The 20740-nt window shown below is 43.5% G+C and overlaps 1 protein-coding gene across 3 annotated transcripts in view; it reads right to left on the reverse strand.

The window, feature by feature from the left end:
- The window catches only part of ARHGAP44 (Rho GTPase activating protein 44), a 155112-nt gene that overhangs the window by 70975 nt on the left and 63397 nt on the right, over positions 1-20740 (reverse strand). For 2 of the 3 annotated variants that reach the window (XM_079903866.1, XM_079903865.1), the window contains exons 2-3: positions 1393-1432; positions 911-1015 (exon numbers count right to left, since the gene is read on the reverse strand). In XM_079903866.1, coding sequence (XP_079759992.1) covers positions 911-1015; positions 1393-1432 — 145 coding nt within the window. Of the gene's footprint in view, positions 1-910; positions 1016-1392; positions 1433-20740 lie in introns of those variants that run through there. The other variant, XM_079903867.1, reaches the window with a different exon arrangement.

Below are 20740 nucleotides of genomic sequence, written 5' to 3' on the forward strand. Positions count from 1 at the left end.
GCCATGATCACTTAGACAAGCGAGACCAGTAGAACCTGGGGGGCTCGGGGCGACCACCGGGAAGAGAAGTGAACAAGAACTCCAGGCCAGAGAAAATCAAACAGACACCAAACACGTCAATCATAAACTCAAGGAGGAAAGAAACCCCCCAGATTGCATCTCCCCGTAACAAAGCCAAGCGCACAGCTAAGAATAGCTTTTCATCTCTGGTGGACTTGCGGGGGGTGGAGGGGTCAAAGGGAAGAGAATTTTCACGACTGTTCACCCCAAGGACTGCTCATTCGGTGGAGTCACATGATGCAGTGCCTTTAGTACTAACGCCCTTCTAGACAAAGACCCTGGAGCACTTCCACGTAGCAGGTTCTCTTTATGGCTTCATTACAGCAAAAACAATTTTCATAAGAGCCTTTATAGGCCTTTATAGACCTGTAACCTCCAAAACCACAGTGTAATTATCTTACGCGCAGGCTCAGCGGCCATGGCTCACGGGCTCAGCCGCTCCGTGGCATGTGGGATCTTCCCGGACCGGGGCACGAACCCGCGTCCCCTGCATCGGCAGGCGGACTCCCAACCACTGCGCCACCAAGGAAGCCCTGTAATTATCTTGCATGTGATCTTAAGATACTACGGAGGCAAGTGGAAGCTATGAACAAACAGCTGGGGTAAGAGAAAGGTGACGGCCTCCCTAACGGTGGGATCTCAGCACGCCCCTGCTCTCCTCAGGCGTTGCCCCTGTCTGGGGAAGACAAGGATGGGGACCAGATCTTGCCTGGTGAGGGTAGGGGATGCTTCAGGCAGGTTAAAGGGCACGGCGAGGTACGAGGCACTGCCACACCACAAGACAATTCTGACACCGCCTGGTCCGTCAGGAGGCGAGTTTCACATCCCCCAGGGCTGGGAGGGCACTTACCGAGCGCTTGTCGGCCTCCGCCCCTTGCTGGCCCTGCAGACATGCCGTGAGCTTCTTGTGTGTGCTGTGGGAGACCTGCTTCACCAGCTCCAGCCGCTTCTCCACCTGTGGACAGAGCAGTGGGTGGGGCTTCTGGGTGAGGGGAGGTCAGAAGTGGGGTCACGGGGTCTGGACAATCAAGGGACAAGACTGACTCAGGTTTCTGCAGAGACAACATCCAATGCAGGAGAAAAGGAGGGGAACCACAGACGCAGGAACTCTCTGCTAACCATGCAATCAAACGCCTTCAAATGTCTTCTGAGAAACCTCACCCGGACCGCTGTCCACAGGGCAAGGGGCTACCATAAAGGATGAAAGCTGTGTCTCTAAACAGACCAGAGGAGCAGCAGCGGAGCAGCTTGAACAGCATCGGGAAGGGCTCGGCTGTGAAAGGGAGTATGTGTCTTTGGCACCTATGAGCTACAGGCCAGCGACAACCTTACCTGAAGAAGGTCTTCGCTCAGAACTTCAGTCTTCTCTGCCCTAAAGAGAAAATGGAGAGACATATCGGTCAAAAAAACCCAAACAAACAAACAAAAAAAACTAGGAATATAGTCTCATAATTACTCTCCACTCTCTCCCCACTTATAGAGAGATTAGAAAAACAGAGACATTAATAGCAGCTATGTTTTTTGGTTTTTTTTTGCAGCACGCGCACCTCTCACTGTTGTGGCCTCTCCCATTGCGGAGCACAGGCTCCGGACGCGCAGGCTCAGCGGCCATGGCTCACGGGCCCAGCCGCTCCGCGGCATGTGGGACGTTCCCGGACCAGGGCACGAACCCGCGTCCCCTGCATCGGCAGGCGGACTCTCAACCACTGCGCCACCAGGGAAGCGCTATAGCAGCTATTTTTTTTTTTTTTTTTTTTTTGATACACGGGCCTCTCACCGCCGCGGCCTCTCCCGCTATAGCAGCTATTTTTAAAAAATTTTATTGAAGTATAGTTGATTTACAATGTTGTTAATTCCTGCTGTACAGCAAAGTGACTCAGTTATACATATATATTCAATATATGCTTCTTCATCTTCTTTTCCATTATGGTTTATCCCAGAATATTGAACATAGTTCCCATACAGTAGGACCTTGTTCTTTATCCATCCTATATACACAAGTTTGCATCAACAGCAGCTATTTCTAACAAGAGAGAATATAGACAGTACTGGAATTTATTGGAACCTCAAGGAACGAGCATTCCAGCAAAAACAGAGTAAACAAGATGGTCTGAGGAGTCTGCTGCTACAGCATGGAAACTGGATGAAGCACAACAAACACACTTCTTCTGTCTCCAGATTATTTTTTTCCAAGTAACAGAATTAAGTAGGTTCCCCCACCCATCCCCCTTGGCCTCCCCCAAACAAGCAAAAGTAGCTTGAAAATCTGAGCGGAGATCAACAGCGAACACGGAGACAGCACTGAGTCCTGCTGACAAATGCAAATGCCACCACTGAGATCCGGTCACCACTGTGAGCCCCCCCACCCCACCCAGAAAGTGAGGAGCTGGAACCAGGGGTTAACACATTCAGGGAAAGAACTTGGATGCCGGCTGGAGTGTCCCAACCTGTTAGCAACCCCTGTCTCACATCAGAGGAGAATGCAAATCTTCTTAGAGCAAAGCACAAAGAGATACACTCAAAAACACAACAGATAAATCAAAATATAAACTAACCCACAGAAAGGAAAGAAAAAGAACACAAGGGACTTCCCTGGGTGGCGCAGTGGTTAAGAATCCGCCTGCCAATGCAGGGGACATGGGTTCGATCCCTGGTCTGGGAAGATTCCACATGCCGTGGAGCAACTAAGCCTGTGTGCCACAACTACTGAGCCTGCACTCTAGAGCCCGCCAGCCAGAACTACTGAAGCCCGCGTGCTACAACTACTGAAGCCCACGTGCCTAGAGCCCATGCTCCGCAACGAGAAGCCACCGCAATGAGAAACCTGTGCACCACAACGAAGAGTAGCCCCCGCTCACCACAACTAGAGAAAGCCCGTGCACAGCAACAAAGACCCAACACAGCCAAAAATAAATAAATAAATTTAATTAATTAATTTTTAAAAAGAACACAAAACAATAAAAAACAGAAAGAACAAACATAAAACAAAAAATTAAATGGCAGACTTAAGCCTTAACATAGTCATAATTATATTAAATGTAAATGGCCTAAATATGCCAATTAAAAGATAGATTGACAGAGTGAATTGAAAACATGCAATCTATGAGAATCTCACTTCAAATATGACATAGGCAGGCTGAAGGTAAATGGGTAGGAAAAGATATCATGCAAACATTTATCAAAAGAAAGCAAAAGTGGCTATATTAATGTTAGAGAAAGTAGATTCAGAATAAAGAAAATGACCAGAAACATAGAGGAGCATAATATAATGATAAAAGGATCAATCCACCAAGAAGACGTAGCAATCTTAAATGTGTATGCACTAAACAAAGCTGCAAAAATATGTGAAGCAAAAACTGACAGAACTGAAAGGAAAAACAGACAAATCCACATAAAGACTTCAACATCCCCTCTCTCAACAACTGACAGACCAGCTAGATAGAAAACAAATCAGCAAGAATAAGTAAGAACACAGCAATTCAATTAACCAACAGAATTTAATTGACATTTATAGAACACTCCAATCAACATCAGCAGTAAACACATTCTTTTCTAGTACATATACCAAGATGGGCAACATCTGGGTCCATAAAATAACTAATTTGATGTTGTTGCTGGTGGTGGTTTTTTGCCACATTGCGTGGCTTGCAGGATCTCAGTTCCCCAACCAGAGATCAAACCCGTGCCTCCTGCAGTGGAAACGCAGAGTCCTAGCCACTGGACCGCCAGGGAATTCCCTAAAATAACTAATTTGAAAGAACTGAAATCATATACAGTGTATTCTCTTATCACTAACAGAAAGATAAGAAGAAAATACCCAAACACTCGGACACCAAACAGCATGCTTCTATTTATTATTTATTTATTCATTTAATTTATTTTTGGCTGCGCCGGGTCTTAGTTGCAGCATGCGGGAATCTTCGTTGAAGCATGCGGGATCTTTCATTGCGGCTCTCGGGCTTCTCTCTAGTTGTGGCACACAGGTTTTCTCTCCTCTAGTTGAGGCACGCAAGCTCAGTAGTTGTGGTGCACATGGGCTTCGTTGCCGCATGGCATGTGGGATCTCAGTTCCCTGACCAGGGACTGAACCCACATCCCCTGCATTGTCAGGCAGATTCTTTACCACTGATCAACCAGGAAAGTACCAAATGCTTCTAAATAATCCATAGAACAGAGGAAGTCTCAAGGGGGAAAAAAAAATGAACTGAAAATGAAAATGCAATATATCAAAACGGTGGATATAGCCAAAGCAGTGCTGGGAGGAAATTTTATAGCACTAAAATCATATATTAGAAGAGAGAAACACGTGCAAATGAGAATCTTAGCTCCTACTGTGGCAACCTATAAAAAGAAGACCAAGAATAAGCCCAAAGCAAGCAGAAGGAAAGCAAGTACAAAGGGCATAATAAATTTAAAACAAAAATAATAATGGAGAAAAGTAATGAGACAAAGAGCTGGTTCTTTGAGAAGATAAATACAATTGAAAAAATCTCTAGCACAATTGAAAAGAAGGAAAAAGAGAAGACAAATTACCAAGAATAGGAAAGAGGAAGTATCACTACAAAATCCTGTAGATTTCAAAAGAACACCTTTGAACAACTAATACAGGTATGTACATTTGACAATTTACATGAAATGGACTACTGTACTTAAAAACCATAAATTACAATACACTCAATATGAAACAAATAATTGAAATAGCCCTGTAACTGTTAAGAAATTGAACCTGTACTATTAAAAGTCTCAAAAAAATATTCAGACCCAGAAGACTTCACAAGAGAATTTTACCAAATGTTTAAAGAAGAATTAGCCCCAATTCTACATAATCTCTTCCAGAACACAGAAGAGGAGGAAACACTTCCCAGTTCATTTTATGAAGCTAGCATTCCTTTGATACCAAAACCAGACAAAGAACAGTAATAAAGAAAGCTAACTATAGACCAATATTCCTCATGATAAAGATGCAAAAATCCTTAACAAAATATTACCAAATATAATTCAGCAACCTATAAAAAGAATTTTTCACCATGATCAACCTAGGTTTAGTCCAGGGATACTATTCCAGGGGTTTTTTAATCAATCAATGTAATTTACCATATTAATAGATCAAAGAAGAAAAACTACATGATCATATTAATCGATGTAGAAAGAGCATTTGACAAAATTCAACACCCATTCTTGGTGAAAACTCTCAGAACACACAGAAGAGGTAGAAGAGAACTTCCTCAAATTGATAAATAAATCTGAGGGAAAAAAAAAAAAAAACTCTGTAATTAACATTATGCTTAATGGTGAAAGACTAGATGCCTTTCCCCCCTAAGCCTGGGATCAAGACAAGTATGTCCGTACTCAACATTCATTCAGCATAGTGCTGGAAGTTTGAATCAGTGCAATAAGGCAAGAAAAGGAAATAAAAAACATATAGATACGAAAGGAACAAATAAAAAGTCCCTATTTCCAGATGACATTCTTGTCTATGTAGAAAATGCCAAGGAATCTACTAAAAAAAAAAAAATTCCTAGAGCTAATAAATGAGTTCAGCAAGGTTGCAGGACATAAGGTAAACATACAAAAATAAATTTTATTTCTATACACTAGTAATGAATACATTAATACTGAGACTAGAAATAAAATACTATTAACAACTGCTTTAAAAAATAAAATACTTAGGTATCAATTTATAAATATATGCAAAGAATGTGTCTGTTGAAAACCACAAAATAATAAAAGAAAGATCTAAATAAAGGGAGAAATACTGTGTCTGTGGATTGGAAGACTCAACCTAATAAAGATGTCAATACTCAGAAAATTAGTCATGATTAAATGCAATCCCAATCAAAATTTCAACAGGATTTGTTGTAGATACAAACTGATTCTAAAATTGACATGAACTGCAAAGGAAGTAGAAAACCTAAAACAATTTTTAGAAAGAATAAATTTGTAGTACTCACTACCCAGTTTTAAGACTTACTATAAAACTAAGTTATCAAAAGAATATGGTAGTGGGCTTCCCCGGTGGCGCAGTGGTTGCGGGTCCGCCTGCTGATGCAGGGGACACGGGTTCGTGCCCTGATCCAGGAAGATCCCACATGCCGCGGAGCAGCTGGGCCCGTGAGCCGTGGCCGCTGAGCCTGCGTGGCCACTGAGCCTGCGCGTCCGCTGCAACGGGAGAGGCCACAACAGTGAGAGGCCCGCGTACCACACACACACACACACACACACACACACAAAAATATGGTAGTAAAAGGGCAGAAAAACAGATCAGTGGGACAGAATAAGGAAAATGGACCTAGACAGATGTAAGCAACTGATTTCTGACAAAGATGCAAAGGAGGAAGAAGAGTCTTTCTAACAAATTGTGCTGGTACAATTGGATATTCATATGCAAAACTATGAACTTTGACCCATGCTTCACATCATGTACAAAAATTCACTCATAATGGCTCACGGACCTAAATACAAAACATGAGACTATAAAACTTTTGAAGAAAACATGAGAAAATATCTTTGACCTTCGGTGAGACGATGAGTTCTTAGAAACAACATCAAAAGGATGATCCGCAAAACAAACAAAAAACGGGATACATTAGACTTCATCTAAATTAAAAGCTTCGGGGCTTCCCTGGTGGCGCAGTGGTTAAGAATCCGCCTGCCAATGCAGGGGACACGGGTTCGAGCCGTGGTCAGGGAAGATCACACATGCCGCGGAGCAACTAAGCCTGTGCGCCACAACTACTGAGCCTGTGCTCTAGAGCTTGCGAGCCACAACTACTGAGCTCGCGTGCCACAACTACTGAGCTCGCGTGCCACAACTACTGAAGCCTGTGCGCCTAGAGCCTGTGCTCCACAACAAGAGAAGCCACCGCAATGAGAAGCCCGCACACTGCAACGAAGAGTAGCCCCTGCTCGCCGCAACTAGAGAAAGCCCGCACACAGCAACGAAGACCCAACGCAGCCAAAAATAAAAATTAAATAAAAATTTAAAAAATAAAATAAAATAAAAAAGACTGACCCGAGGAAGGAGGTGGGCTAACAAGTGACGCTAATTTTAGGAAGCCTGGTATTTTGGGCCTCATCTTTGTAAATGAAAGAGCATTGTTCACTATCAAGACAATGAACACTACTATTTTCAGAGGATGAGTCATTCTACAGGATGATAGGCACCGTGTAGGTGACATCTGGGTACAAGTTATGTCTTTTCATTTTATTTTTTACACCAATAGACTAAAGCAAAACAGAGCCTTGGCAAATGGATCTAAAAATTGTGCACTGTTCTCCTGATGGGCTTTAGAAGAACAATCACTGCCACCCACAAAAATCTTGATTGTCAGCTGTGTCATACATTAGCTTGTCAGGTCACGGCAGCATTTCCCAGAATGTGTTCCATGAAAAGATAGACTCATTAGACACCCTGAAGAAAAAGGTTCTGTGGACAAATAAGTTAGCAAACACTGAAGGCTATATTCTCCATTAACAGAGCTTCATTAAAATATTAAACGCTCTGAGAAGTCCCGTAGGAAATTTAAATGGCTTAATTTTGGCTAACTCGTCGTTTCCCAAATCTATAAAAATATATTTCACATAACACCAGTTAACGACTACACCCTGAGTGCTGACTATAGTTTAGGAAACATGAAGATGAAGGTAATATTCACTACAGAACATCTTGGAGACTGCTACCTTGGAGTTCTGGCCTCATCACAGAAAGACACTTGGTTGGACTGAGAGCCGAACAATGAGGACGCTCAGCTGTCATTACAGAAGTCACGGAAGGAAACAGTGAGGCTGCCTTTAACGCAGAAATAGTCTCATTACAAAACATTTCAGACAATAAGGCAACAAGTTACAACACCCAAGAAGTTGTCCAATGCTCTCAATTTGTCTATCACTAATATTTTCAGCACCTGTTGCTCTCTTTCTATTTGCAGACTCTCAGGCTGGGTCCCATGGATGTCCCCGTCTCCAGCATCTTCCCATTCGTCATTCACACTGCCTTTAGATATTCTTCCTAAAATGTCCCTTTTACCTAATGCCAAAGAGGTGCTCTGCTAAGCGCTTTACAAGCTTTCTACCACTGTTTAAAATGTACCTGAGATTTGTTTCAGTCAGGTAGAGAAGACATGCAGACGTGGTACCGTCATGAAGAAACTTACGCTTACAGGTTCCCAGAATCAGGAGGCATGGCACACCATGCAGGGACACACAGGGATACACCAGGGCAGGTCAGGAGGCAGAGAGAGCTAGGGGACAGTGTGGGCAAGTCTTTACTGTGGTTTCCACAAGAAGGATGGGTTGACAGAGCAAGGAAGCTGAGCAGGTTTAAAGTGGGATAATCTGAGTAATTTTGGTGGGCTCTGGGCTATGGTGGGGAGGGCCCTAATAGTCCAGCACTTGGCCCTGGAGTGATTTAGGGGCAGGAGGATACTGTCCAGACTACAGGAGCCTGAAAAGAGGTGGGTGGAGGTATGGATTCAGAATTGGTCGTTTGCATATCAAAGACGTGCTTTCAGGCAAACTGTTTGCTCTTTCTAGGAATCAGCCAGGCCTCGTAGGGGCAGTCTCTCCCAAGTCAGCGAGGCTTCAGATGCCCGAGCATCTGGAATACAGAAAACATAGTGAACACAATCACTCATTCCTTAAAAAAAACCCTGGAAGGTGTTATTATCCCCATTTTTTTAAACAGGAAAATGAGGTTACTCTGAATTAAGTCATCACCTTAGTGCAACATACCAAAATATAGTCCTGGAGCTGCAACAACAGCATCACTTTCAAACTTGTTAGAAATGTAAATTCTCCAGCCCCAACCAGACCTACTGAGTCAGAAATTCTGGGAGTGAGCTCCAACATCTGTTTTAAGATGCCCTCCAGGTGACTCCAATGCGTGTTAAGAAACACTGGTGTATGGAATAAAATCTAAGAATCTCTGCTTTGGAAAATCCTACTGAGTCAACGAATTTATCTCTTCAAGGTCCTCCAAACTGTCCCCACTGTTCTATGCCCAGGCATCTCCCGCTCTTCATTCTGGCCCCTTCCAAGAGGAAGGAGCTGTCAAGCTGCCACAATCAGACCAGCAGCAGAATTTATCAGCAATAATTGATGCTGGACTATAATGGAGCAATTCCAAAGTTCTGAGTGAAAATTCATTTCAATCCAAAAAGAAAAAAAATTATGATAACTTATCAGTCAAGTATAGAGGCAAAATAAAATCATTTTTAGAAATAGAAAAGGATGTTACCTCTCTTTCTGAGAAAACCCCTTGAGGATGCACTCCAGAAAAAATAAGGATAAAACTTGAATCAAGTAAGAAATGACAGAAATAAACCTGAAACCAGCCAAGAGGAAATCCCAGGATGTCAGACCCGCAGGAGGCTCGGAGAGCAATAAATAGAAATTGGAACTCAGTGGCCCCTAAGATGAAGAGAGCAAACAAAATAATAGATGAAATGAGTAAGTTATGTAAGTAAGTAAGTAAGTAAGTAAGGTATGAAGGCATATGATTCTCCCAACAGAAAAAAACAAGATAATCCCAAAGAAATTCCAGGAGAAGTACCCAAGAAAGATAGGATTCAAATATGAATCAAAAAACAAACAAATATGAATCAAAGTAAAGTGATGCATGATTGAATCATCTGTAGAATGTAAGAAAAGAGTGTTTATTTAACCTTGGCACTAGGCAAAGTCTCCTTTATCTGGGTAGATATCTTTATGTTGGAACCACAGAGCATGAACTATTATTGACATATTACTTGGCTCTGCAATGAACAACATTTAAGTAGCTATAAAAGAAGTACTTAGTTGACTGTTGAACTTTTAGAATCAACCCATGAACAAAACACAGAAGACATAATTATGATGATTACAGGAGAGACTGAATGTAAATTTTATCAATCTTCAAGATGTGAAAAAGAGAAAGAGAAAAAAGAGAAAGGAAAAATGGGAAAGAAAGGAAAGAAAGAGGGAGACGCAAACAGTTGAGAGAGAGAGGTGAATAATGCTCAGTAAAGCCAGCCAAGAGAAACCGTATCATCTGTGGCAACTGCAGAGAGGTTTAAACATAAGAAGTAAAATGCTCTTTGTTAACAATTATTGAAAAAATAGGTATGGAGGGGAAGGCAAGTGGTATAATAGCATCAAAACCCCATCTCCCCAACAGGAAGTAAATTGTGTGTTTGTGGGTATATGGGAGAGAACCAACAGGACAAGCGTATTATTTAAAGACGGGGAGCTAAATTACAGAGGAATTGAATACAGAAGTCATTAAAAGTAATTGTCTCCAGAGAGCAGGGCTGGGAGAGGAATCAGGGTAAGGCGGCTGATACCTTTTCATTATAAGTCCTTCTCTACAACTTGATTATTTTAAAAACCACATCCACCTATTATTTTGATTTTTAAGGGACAAGGTTGCTGAAGGTATGGAAGATAGGTGTGTTCACCACAGCTGGTGGAAGCATGAAATGGTACTATCTTCCTTTCTTTTTTTTTTTTTTTTTTTGTGGTACGTGGGCCTCTCACTGTTGTGGCCTCTCCCGTTGCGGAGCACAGGCTCCGGACGCGCAGGCTCAGTGGCCATGGCTCACGGGCCCAGCCGCTCCACGGCATGTGGGATCTTCCCGGACCGGGGCACGAACCCGTGTCCCCTGCATCGGCAGGCGGACTCTCAACCACTGTGCCACCAGGGAAGCCCGGTACGATCTTTCTTGAAGGCAATTTGGCAATATATTTTAAAAGCCTGAAAATACAGAAAACCTTTCTCAAAGTAACTTAAATGGAGGAACTCATCCTGAAGAAATAACTGAGGATGTAGATAAAGATTTAACTGTAAGAAAGGTCACCAGAGCATTGCCCTATGGAGGTCTACGTTTATACTTAATCTTTTGTTTCCAGCCCTTCAGTATATGGATATATTGGAAAAAATCCAAAGATCTTCCCTCAAATCCAAAGGGATTGTTTAAATGGATGGACTTTCATGTAAGTATTAAAAATGATGACATATATTTGACATGTAAAGGTATTGATAAATTAAGCGAGAAGGAACAAGCTATAAACCAGTACGCACAGTAAAAAAACATACATATATGGATACCCAGAAGCAAAAAAAATATGCTAAGGTATATGTCAAAGTGTTGTCAGCCCTCTGTTCTTCCCTTGTGTTGAACGTTCTACTTCTTCTATTGATACGAGAGGCAGTATAAGTATTGTAAAATGTATTGCGAAGGTGGTTACCAGGGGCTGGCGGGGAATTAGTTTCACGGGTGCAGTTTCAGCTTTGCAAGGTGAGGAATTCTGTGGATGGCTGGTGGTGATGGTAGCACACAAATGTGAATGTGATTAATGCCACTGAATTGCATACATAAAAATGGTTAAGATGGTAAATTTATGTTGTATTTTTACTACATTTAAAAAACAAAAATAAATTTAAAAAATAGTTAAGGCAGTGAAAATATGTCGTGCGATACTATAATGATGCGTATGTTTATATATACATTTGTCCAAATCCACAGAATGGACAGCACCAAGAGGGAACCCGAGGTAAACTATGAACTTTGGGTGATTATGATGTGTCAGTGTAGGTTCATCCTTGGTAACAAATGTAACACTCTGGTGAGTGATGTTGATAATGAGGGAGAATATCCGTGGGGGGGGCGGGGGGGTTATGGGAAATCTCTGTACCTTTCTCTCAATTTTGTTGTAAACCTAAAACTGCTCTAAAAACAAAGTCTTTAAAAAACAAAGTGATTGTATTACAAAATAATGTAAACTGGAATATTTTATGTCACCTGTGATAAATTTATGAACACAGCAAGTTATAAACACCATATTTTAATATTGCGAAGGTTAACCAAATGAGTACATTTCTAAGAGGAGTTTTAAAGGTATTGCAAAGATTTTAGATTCTCTCCCACGTTACTTTTTCCCTAGTCCCAAAACAGGAATACTCTTGCTGATTCCAAAATATCCGGGCATTATTTTTTAATCTCTAATCCAAACCCTACCAATTCCTCACTGCTTCCTCTGAGTCTTTCCAACAGTATCCATCGTTTCCGAGCCCCACGGTTAATTAGTACTTCCCTCTCGAAAATAAGATGTTTAAATCTCAAATGTCTTGATACTTATTATACTAAATCTTTAAATATGTATTTCTCGTGCCCTCCAAGTAATTTTATGCTGGTTTAAGGTAAGAATATATACTTTAAAAATAATGCATAATGTGCATAAGACTATACATAATATATTCATGATTATTCATATTTAAATTAGTAATGTTAATTATATCATATTCTTATGCATTTTTATGTATTACTTTAAATGTCTTTTTGTTTTTAATTTCTCACAATTTTTCGAACATGGACCAGGGTTGTGAAGAATGGGCTTTCCCCATGGTTTTGGAAGTGATTTTAGGACGCAAGTACAGTGGTCTTGGTGATATCTGATCTCTGGAGTTGTTATGGGCTAAATTATGTTCCCCCCCAAACTCCTATGTGGAAGTCCTAACCTCCCTTACCCTAGAATGTGACTGTATTTAGAGACAGGGCCTTTAGAGAGGTGATAAAGTTAAAATGAGGTCATTAGGGTGGGCCTTTATCCAGTATGACTGGTGACCTCATAAGAAGAGGAGGTCAAGACCAGACACACAGAGACGACCATGTGAGGACACAGGGAGAAGACAGCCATCTGCAAGCCAAAGAGAGAGGCCTCAGAAGGAACCAACCCCGTGGACACCTTGATCTCAGACTTCCAGCCTCTGAAATTATGAGAAAATAAATTTCCATTGTTAAGCCCCCTAGTGGTGACACTTTGCGTGGCGGTCCCTGCAGACCCACCCGTGAGTGCATTCTGCATCTTCCACCTCCACTCCCTCGTGGTCACTTGTGAAATCTGAGCGCTGTGGGCCTTTGTGGTTTTAAGGATGGATGATAGCATGATCTCGGGGCCACAGAACAGAGTCAAAAGCACTGCACGACTATCACACTGTCCTCTGCTCATGACTTGGGGTCTGTGTTTGTCAGAGGCCAGGGTCTGGTGACCAACAGAACAGGACCTGATGTGTTTCCTGAAAGTGAAGGGATTAAACGATTCAGGATGAACAGATTCCAAGCCATCCTTGGGAGCAATCTTCACGGTATCTGTCATTGCAGAAGGGTTCTCTGGGGTGGAGTTTAAGTGTGATTCTCTCTGAAGTTAAGGCCTGGACTCAATGACTTGCCAAGGTCCTTTTCTGGTCTATGGTTAGGGCACAGTTTTAAAAATAAACCTGTGATCCCAGACCAACGGAAAGTGGCTTGGAAGTACAGGTCTCTGAGGGGCAAGTGTGTGACACTGAAAATGACAGAATACCCTGGTGCCCAGCTCCAGCGTGACTTGCAGATTTTACACGGGGAGGCTGGCCCCAGGGTCCAGCGGGCAGGATTTTGGACACAATTCACTATGGCGAGAGGGCCAGGACCACAAACGTGGGCTTACTCGTTACTAGCCTCCTGCCCTTGGCAGTCCTGGCAGGACAGGGCTCAGAGAGACCAAAAAATGTTATCTTGCTAAGATAGGTGCTATTCCAGAAGTGTCCCCATCCAGACAAAACACTGATGTCAGGGCTTCTGGCCTCTCTTTTGCTGTCCTTCTCTACCCCCAAGGCACCCCTCTCCACCACTCTCTCAGTTCTGTCTTAGAACTGTTACCTGTCATACTCCCTAGTGGGCGAGAGGAACATATTTTAGACCCCGTCCCCACACTCTTTCTCAAGTGCGGCTCAATTCATCTCCAAGCCACACTGTGAAGGCTCCCAGGTAGGGAGGCAGCCATAAATGAAGCCAGGCGGACCGCGGTCCAGGCTGATGCTGTGGGCTGCGGAAGCAAGGGGGTTCTGATGATGCTGTCAAGGTTAGGGTTTGGGGGGAAAACTTTTCCAAGCAAAGTAGTCCAAACCTCAGTTTGTCTGGCATCAAAAATATCAAGGCAAACGATGAAATGCAGATGTTAAAAATCAGCTTTCTCCCAGTGGTAGGGCAAGGACCCAGGAGAGGAGAGGAGAACCCCGATTTGATTTATAAAGGAACTTCCTTCCCCTGAAATCATAACTGAACCTAATCTCCTCTATTTACACATCAGTAGAAGATAATTATGTCCCCCACCGAGCTGTTTCTCCCCTGATCCACGAGAAGAAACACTTAGAACATGTTTATTTTTCCAATGACCCTCTCCCACCGCCAACTCTCATCCCCACTCCTGAGTTTGGTCGCCATTTGACTTGAGGCTATTATTAGCTTTTTCCTTTAGAGCTTGTCTGTTTTGTTGCAATAATCACTACGTAGCATACACAACAGATTCCTGGCAAAAATCATCTCATCTGTTTAGGCTAAACTACCTATTGGTCGCAGGATTCACTGCTCACTACTCTTTTCTGTCCTCTTCTAGTTTCTGGAGCTCCCCATCAGATTGGCCATTTTGCCAGTTTTCTCCTGCTAAATTATACAAATAAGTAAATAAATAAATAAAATCTGAGGCCTCCATGCCCTTGAAAAGTGATGTTACATGAGTAATAAACAGATGTTATAGGAGTGTAACTCCAAAGCCTTTATGCGTTAACCTTACAAATTGGGTAACCAGGTTTGATATAGGATTTTTGATAATAACCTTTTTGTCCATAAGTCTATAGATATTGTTTAATGGTCTCCTTCCTTCTGGAGCTGCCGATAAGAAGTCTGATATTTAGTCTAGTTCTTCTGGTTCTGTCTGTCCAGATGTGCAAAATTTCTCTTGATCTGTAAAATTCTAGAATTTCACCAGGAAACGTCTATACACATAGTTTGAAACATTCATCCACCCTGCCTCACCAGGAAACGTCTATACACATAGCTTGAAACATTCATCCACCCTGCCTAACTTGTCAACTCAGAGAACTCTCCTTCTACTTTTACTTAACAGTTGCTCTTCTCTCTGGTTCTTTTTCTCCTCCGGGTTCATGTTAAGTCTCTTGAATCTGACCTCCAAGTTTCTTATCTTTTCCCTCACGCTTTTCACCTCGAAATGCCTTTGCTCTGTGGCCTGAGAAATCTGTTTCTCTTGATCTTCTAGAATAGAGAGTCATTATGTTCTTAGCAGTGACTATTTTTTACATACATCTGGAAAATAGTTCCTTATAATGTGGAAACAACGTTTTCAGTTCCATGAAGTCTTTTATTTATCTATTTTATTTACTACACTGGTATTTTCTTGAGAGTTCACTGCATTTTGTTAAAGTCCTCTTCCATCTCTTTCTTCACCTCTACCTCGACAGGAGCTATTTTTTCTAGTTTCGAGTTTGCGCTCCTAACTTCCTGTTACCATGCCCTTGGAAGTGAGCTGCGATGGTGCCCCGCCTATGCACAGGTACGTGTCCCTCAGCACCTGCACAGGTTAGGCTACTGGTGTTGAGTCAGTAGGACAAAAGCAGATGGGGGGAGATACAGCTCCCTGCAGGCTGGTGTTGAAGGGTTAGAGGAGGTACCACAATGGTACTGGATGGCAATGCTCATCGTTTGCAAATCACAAAGTAAAGAAGTAATTCAGCCTCCCAAGTCAGTCCTCACTGAACCTTTTGCAGTCAAAAGTATCAAATAGGAAACTCAAATCAAAACTACAATGAGGTACCACCTCACACAAGTCAGAAGGGCCATCATTCAAAAGTCTACAAACCACACATGCTGGAGACGGTGTGGAGAAAAGGGAACCCTCCTACACTGTCGGTGGGAATGTAAGTTGGTGCAGCCACTATGGAAAACAGTAAGGAGGTTCCTCAGAAAACTAAAAATAGAATGACCATACAATCCAGCAATGCCACTGCTGGGCATATATCCAGACAAAACTCTAATTCAAAAAGAAACACGCACCCCTATGTTCACAGCAGCACTATTCACAATGGCCAAGACATGGAAACAACCTAAATGTCCATCGACAGATGAATGGATAAAGAAGATGTGGTACATATACACAATGCAATACTACTCAGGCATAAAAAAGAATTAAATAAGGCCATTTGCAGCACCAGGAATGCAACCAGAGATGATCGTACTAACTGAAATAAGTTAGAGAGAAAGAAATACCATATGATATCACTTACATGTGGAATCTAAAATACGACACAAATAAACCTAACTATGAAACAGAATCACGGACATAGAGAACAGACCGGTGGTTGCCAAGGGGAAGGGGGGTTGGGGGATGGATGGAGTGGGAGGTTGGGGTCAGCACATGCAAACTAGTATATACAGTATGGATAGACAACAAGGTCCTACTGTATAGCATGGGGAATCATAGTCAATATCCTACGATAAACCATAATGGAAAAGAATATTTTAAAATGTATATATATGTAAACTGAATCACTTTGTTGTACAACAGTAATTAATACAACATTGTAAACCAACTATACCTCAGCTAAAAAAAAAAATTTTTTTTAAATATCAAATAGCTCCTGCAAGACAAACAAGTGCTTACACTAAGGATTGAGGAGGGATCAGCCTGCACCACTCTGGCCTCTCAATTCACAGCAGTTCCCCCCCTCCCCCCAAAAAACCACCCAAATGCACACACAAAAAATTGAGCCCAGCACTGTCTCTCATCTCTGGATATCCTAGGCGAATTCTTGGCTTCAGACTCAGCCTCTGAATCTCTGCCACTATAGCAGAAAGTAGTTTTCAAAACGGCAGGATTTCCAGTCCTACGGGCCCCGCCAGGGCACTTCCACTGCTCCATCAGGAGGTGAAGTTTATTTCCATCCTCTTGAACCTGGGAGGGCCTTTGTGGCTGCACAGAAATAACCTCCCAGGCTAGGTCATAAGGATGCTCAGTCCTAAAACCCAGCCACCGTGTTGCGAAGAAGCCCAAGCCACACAGAGTGGCCATGTGTAGGTATTTGGCCAACAGCTCCAGCTAAGGTCCCAGTGGAAGGTCAGCAAAGACCTCCAGACAGGTGAGCAAGCCTTCAGAGGACACCGGCCTCAGCATCCGAACCATCACAGCCACCATCGAGCGCAGCAGAAATGAGCTGTCCCCTGTGAGCCCCGCCCAAGAGCAGATTCATGAGGAAAACATCATTGTTAACTTAAGGCCACTAGTTTTTGGCCACTAGTTTTGATACCACATTACTAGATAACCAGAATGGTCACCATGGTCCACCATGCTATTCCACACAAGATATCAAGGACCTGGGCTCAGACCAGCTTCTCCCTAGAATCCTCCAGCATTTATATTTTGATGCAGAATTTCCATCGTTCTCAACAAGGATTCACGTCCTCTCCAGCTTTCTTGGTCTTAGGGATGGCTTTGAGAAGATTCTAGAGCCATCCACTTCTTTGGTACTAATATGACTGTCAGTGAGAGGTAAAATGGGAGGAAACTGGCATAAAATAATAATTCTATTTTACGCAAGTATAGCAGAGGAAGACATGTAAATGTTATGTCAGTTCTCGGGTTGAGATGCAAATATTTTGAGTTGGCTCAGTGAATGACATTAGATTTTACAAATTTCAGGGGAAACTACCTGTACATGACAAGCATGAATTCACTTAACTAGGTCAAGGAGTTTTAGAAACGTGGGGTAACGGCGTCAGCAAGCAGAGGTCCTCGCTTATCTCTGGGCTGTTGATTCTCCAGGGAAGCCTCTTAGCCTCTCCAAGTTCCCTCATCCGTTATGCGAGGAAATTTGGCTCAGTGATATTTAAGATCCTGTGAGCTCAGCCATTCTGTGGACATTTAATGAACATTCATATGTCGACCAAGAACATGCTGTCCACCCAACCCCATCATTTCACATATGGAAGAACTGAAGACAGCCTGAGAGTTAGCAAGCAAGTGAGAGATTAAGAGACAGAGAGGAAGAAACGGAATCCCCACCATCGGAACAATACGCTACCATGAAACTCTGCTTGTGGGATCAACCCAGGTGTTCTCAGTATATAGCTGCACCTATGCTCCGAAGAGCAATAAAACAGAGATTCACTCATGTCCTGCCTGTGGGATCTCTGCTACCAACCTCACAAGGAGGAGCTATGCAACGATGTGGCAGAGAAATGTTTGGCCACCAACATTATTCCAACTACCCAATCACAGGTCTGTGCCACCTGCTTCCCATGCTTTGCCCGCTCCCGCCCACTTCAACTGAAACAAGATGCTTCCCCGCGTGGCCCTGAGTGGCTGGCCATGACTCCTGCCTCTAAGGGACCGTGAGTGATAAAAAGCTTCCTCCTTCCTGGCAATCATTTGCATGTCTATGGGTCTCAATCCACCGCCTCAAGACAAGTCCCAGGTACATTTTAGAGCAGAAGGTGGCAGACGGGACTCCACAAGAACAGGGGGACATCTCAGGAAGTACTGAGAGAGAAGAACAGAGGAGAGTCAAGGGACGATCTTTAGGTCCTGGGTGCCAGCCCAACATGTGGGCAGTAAAGCGGCCTGGAAAGTTTCCGAGATGATGAGAACAGGTGTCTCCTGGGTCCGAGCAGACCCCCTGGGGTAAGAGCTTCACGCCAGGAAGAGGAGGGCAGATCCCTTCCTGTAGGACATGTGAAAAGCTCCTGTACTCGTCTCCTAGGGCTGCGATATGCGATAACGAAGTGCTACAGAGGGGCGGCTTCCACCACAGAAGTGTGTTGCCTCACAGCTCTGGAGGGCAGAAATCTGCAGTCACGGGGCTGGCTGGGGGGTTCCTTCCCAGGGCCGAGAGGGAGACTCTCTTCTAGGTTGTGGCTGCCTCGGGCATTCCTCGGCTGGCAGATGATGTTCCTTCTGTGTGTGGATGTCTGTCCAAATCTTCCCTTCTTATAAGGACACACACAGCCCCACTGGATTAGGACCCACCCTAATGACCTCATCTTAACTCCATCATCCGTAAAGACTGTTTCTATGTAAGGTCACCTTCCCAGGTGCTGGGGGTTAGGACTTCAACATCTTCTGGGGGGACACAATTCAACCCATAAGAGCTCCGCATCCATTTCACTGGTGTTCTTTTTCTTTAGTTCAGCCCGTTCACCCCTCTTTGCTACTTTCAAAGTTAAACCCAGAAGGCCAATAAAAGGGTTCAGATCACCAACTGTGATCACGCAATTCCTGTGTGTGTGTGTGTGTGTGTGTGTGTATGTGTGTGGTCACCACAACACCAATTTTCAGACGGCAGTTGCGTGTCCTACAGTGCAATTCAGTTCTGACACCATCTAACTGAAGGCAGCGTCCGATCCCACAGCTTAAGGGCTCAGTCTCACAAGACTGTCCCCCCTCCCCGACACACACACTTCGCCTTCTGACTGGCTGTAGATTGAAGGTTCCAAAGAACCCCCTCCTTGGGTTCGATTAATTTGCTAGAGTGGCTCACAGAACTCAAAGAAACATTTTCCTTACTAGATTACCGGTTTACCATAAAAGGATATAACTCAAGATCAGCCTCTAATCACAGGGTTGGTTTCCCTGACCACCAACCCCCATCCTCAGGTGCCATCTGAAAGTCACCTCATTAACATAACTAAAAAGCTAAAAAGACACGGTGATAGCTCTCACCACTTTGGAAATTCCAAGGGTTTTAGAAGTTCTGTGCCAGAAAGAGGACCAAGACCAAATACATATTTCTTATTGTAAATCACAACGTCACACGCTGAGAGCTTCAACTATGGAAAAGGAGTCTAGGAGGGTTGCTTTATCTGGCCTGATGCTAGAGCCATGAAAGGAATCCTCGCACACCTGCAGGATCCCGCTGCAATAGTCACACCCCCGGTGGCGACCCGCTGACTCTCCTCGTCCTCCCTCCTGGGCACCAAAGTGGAGGTGAGTGAGGGGCTCTGGCTGGGGCACTTCACAGCTCATCACAGCTGCCAGAGGGCAGGGCAGGTAAAGGAAGGGGATGAGATATGGCCGCTGTACACACAGCTCCTCTACTTGGCTCACCTGGGTGATTTTAGAATAGCAGACGTGGTCAGCACTTTCCATTCTTAAGATTCCTGTGCCCACACACCGTGGGCTAATACACTGCCGAAGGCTTACTACACACGTGGCGTAAGTCTTCCCCCTGTTCCTCCTTTCAAGCTCGAGCAAATGCTGGCTTCTCAAAATATATAGAAGTGAGAACCTATGGGGTCCTGAGCACAAGTAATACCAGTGGCACAAGGACAAACAGGGCAAGCGACAGCAACCTTTCAACCCACTAGCACGGACCGAATGCATCTTCCTTATGAAAAGCAGATCTGCCCCAAATCGGACATAATCTTTAGCCACATCTGATGATACCTGATGAATAAATTTACAAGTCCCTTTTGGCATGGGGCAGGATATAAACAAATAAATAACACGAACAGCCAATGCAAGTAAAGCCTGTTAGTAGACAGAGTATCCTTTTACAGAAAACATGGTCTCGCACGAGTCATTTCCTAGAAAACGCAGCTAGCTCCAAGCCATTCTGCCATTATAGAATATTCTCCAGGACAGCTGCATTGGAAAGCCTTTTTTTTTTTCCTCCACAAGAATATAAATCCACTCGTACCCAAAGAGCAGACACTCAATGGCAAGTATCCGTTTCCTACCTGTCTTAGTCTGTTCAGGTGACGATAACAGAACACCTTAGATAGCGTGGCTTACAGAGAACAGAAATTCATTTCTCACGGTTCTGGAGACTGGGAAGTCCACGATCAAGGTACCAGCACATACGCAGTCTGGTGAGGAC

The sequence above is a fragment of the Stenella coeruleoalba genome (genome assembly GCF_951394435.1).
Source record: "Stenella coeruleoalba genome assembly, chromosome: 19".
Classification (NCBI taxonomy): Eukaryota; Metazoa; Chordata; class Mammalia; order Artiodactyla; family Delphinidae; genus Stenella; species Stenella coeruleoalba.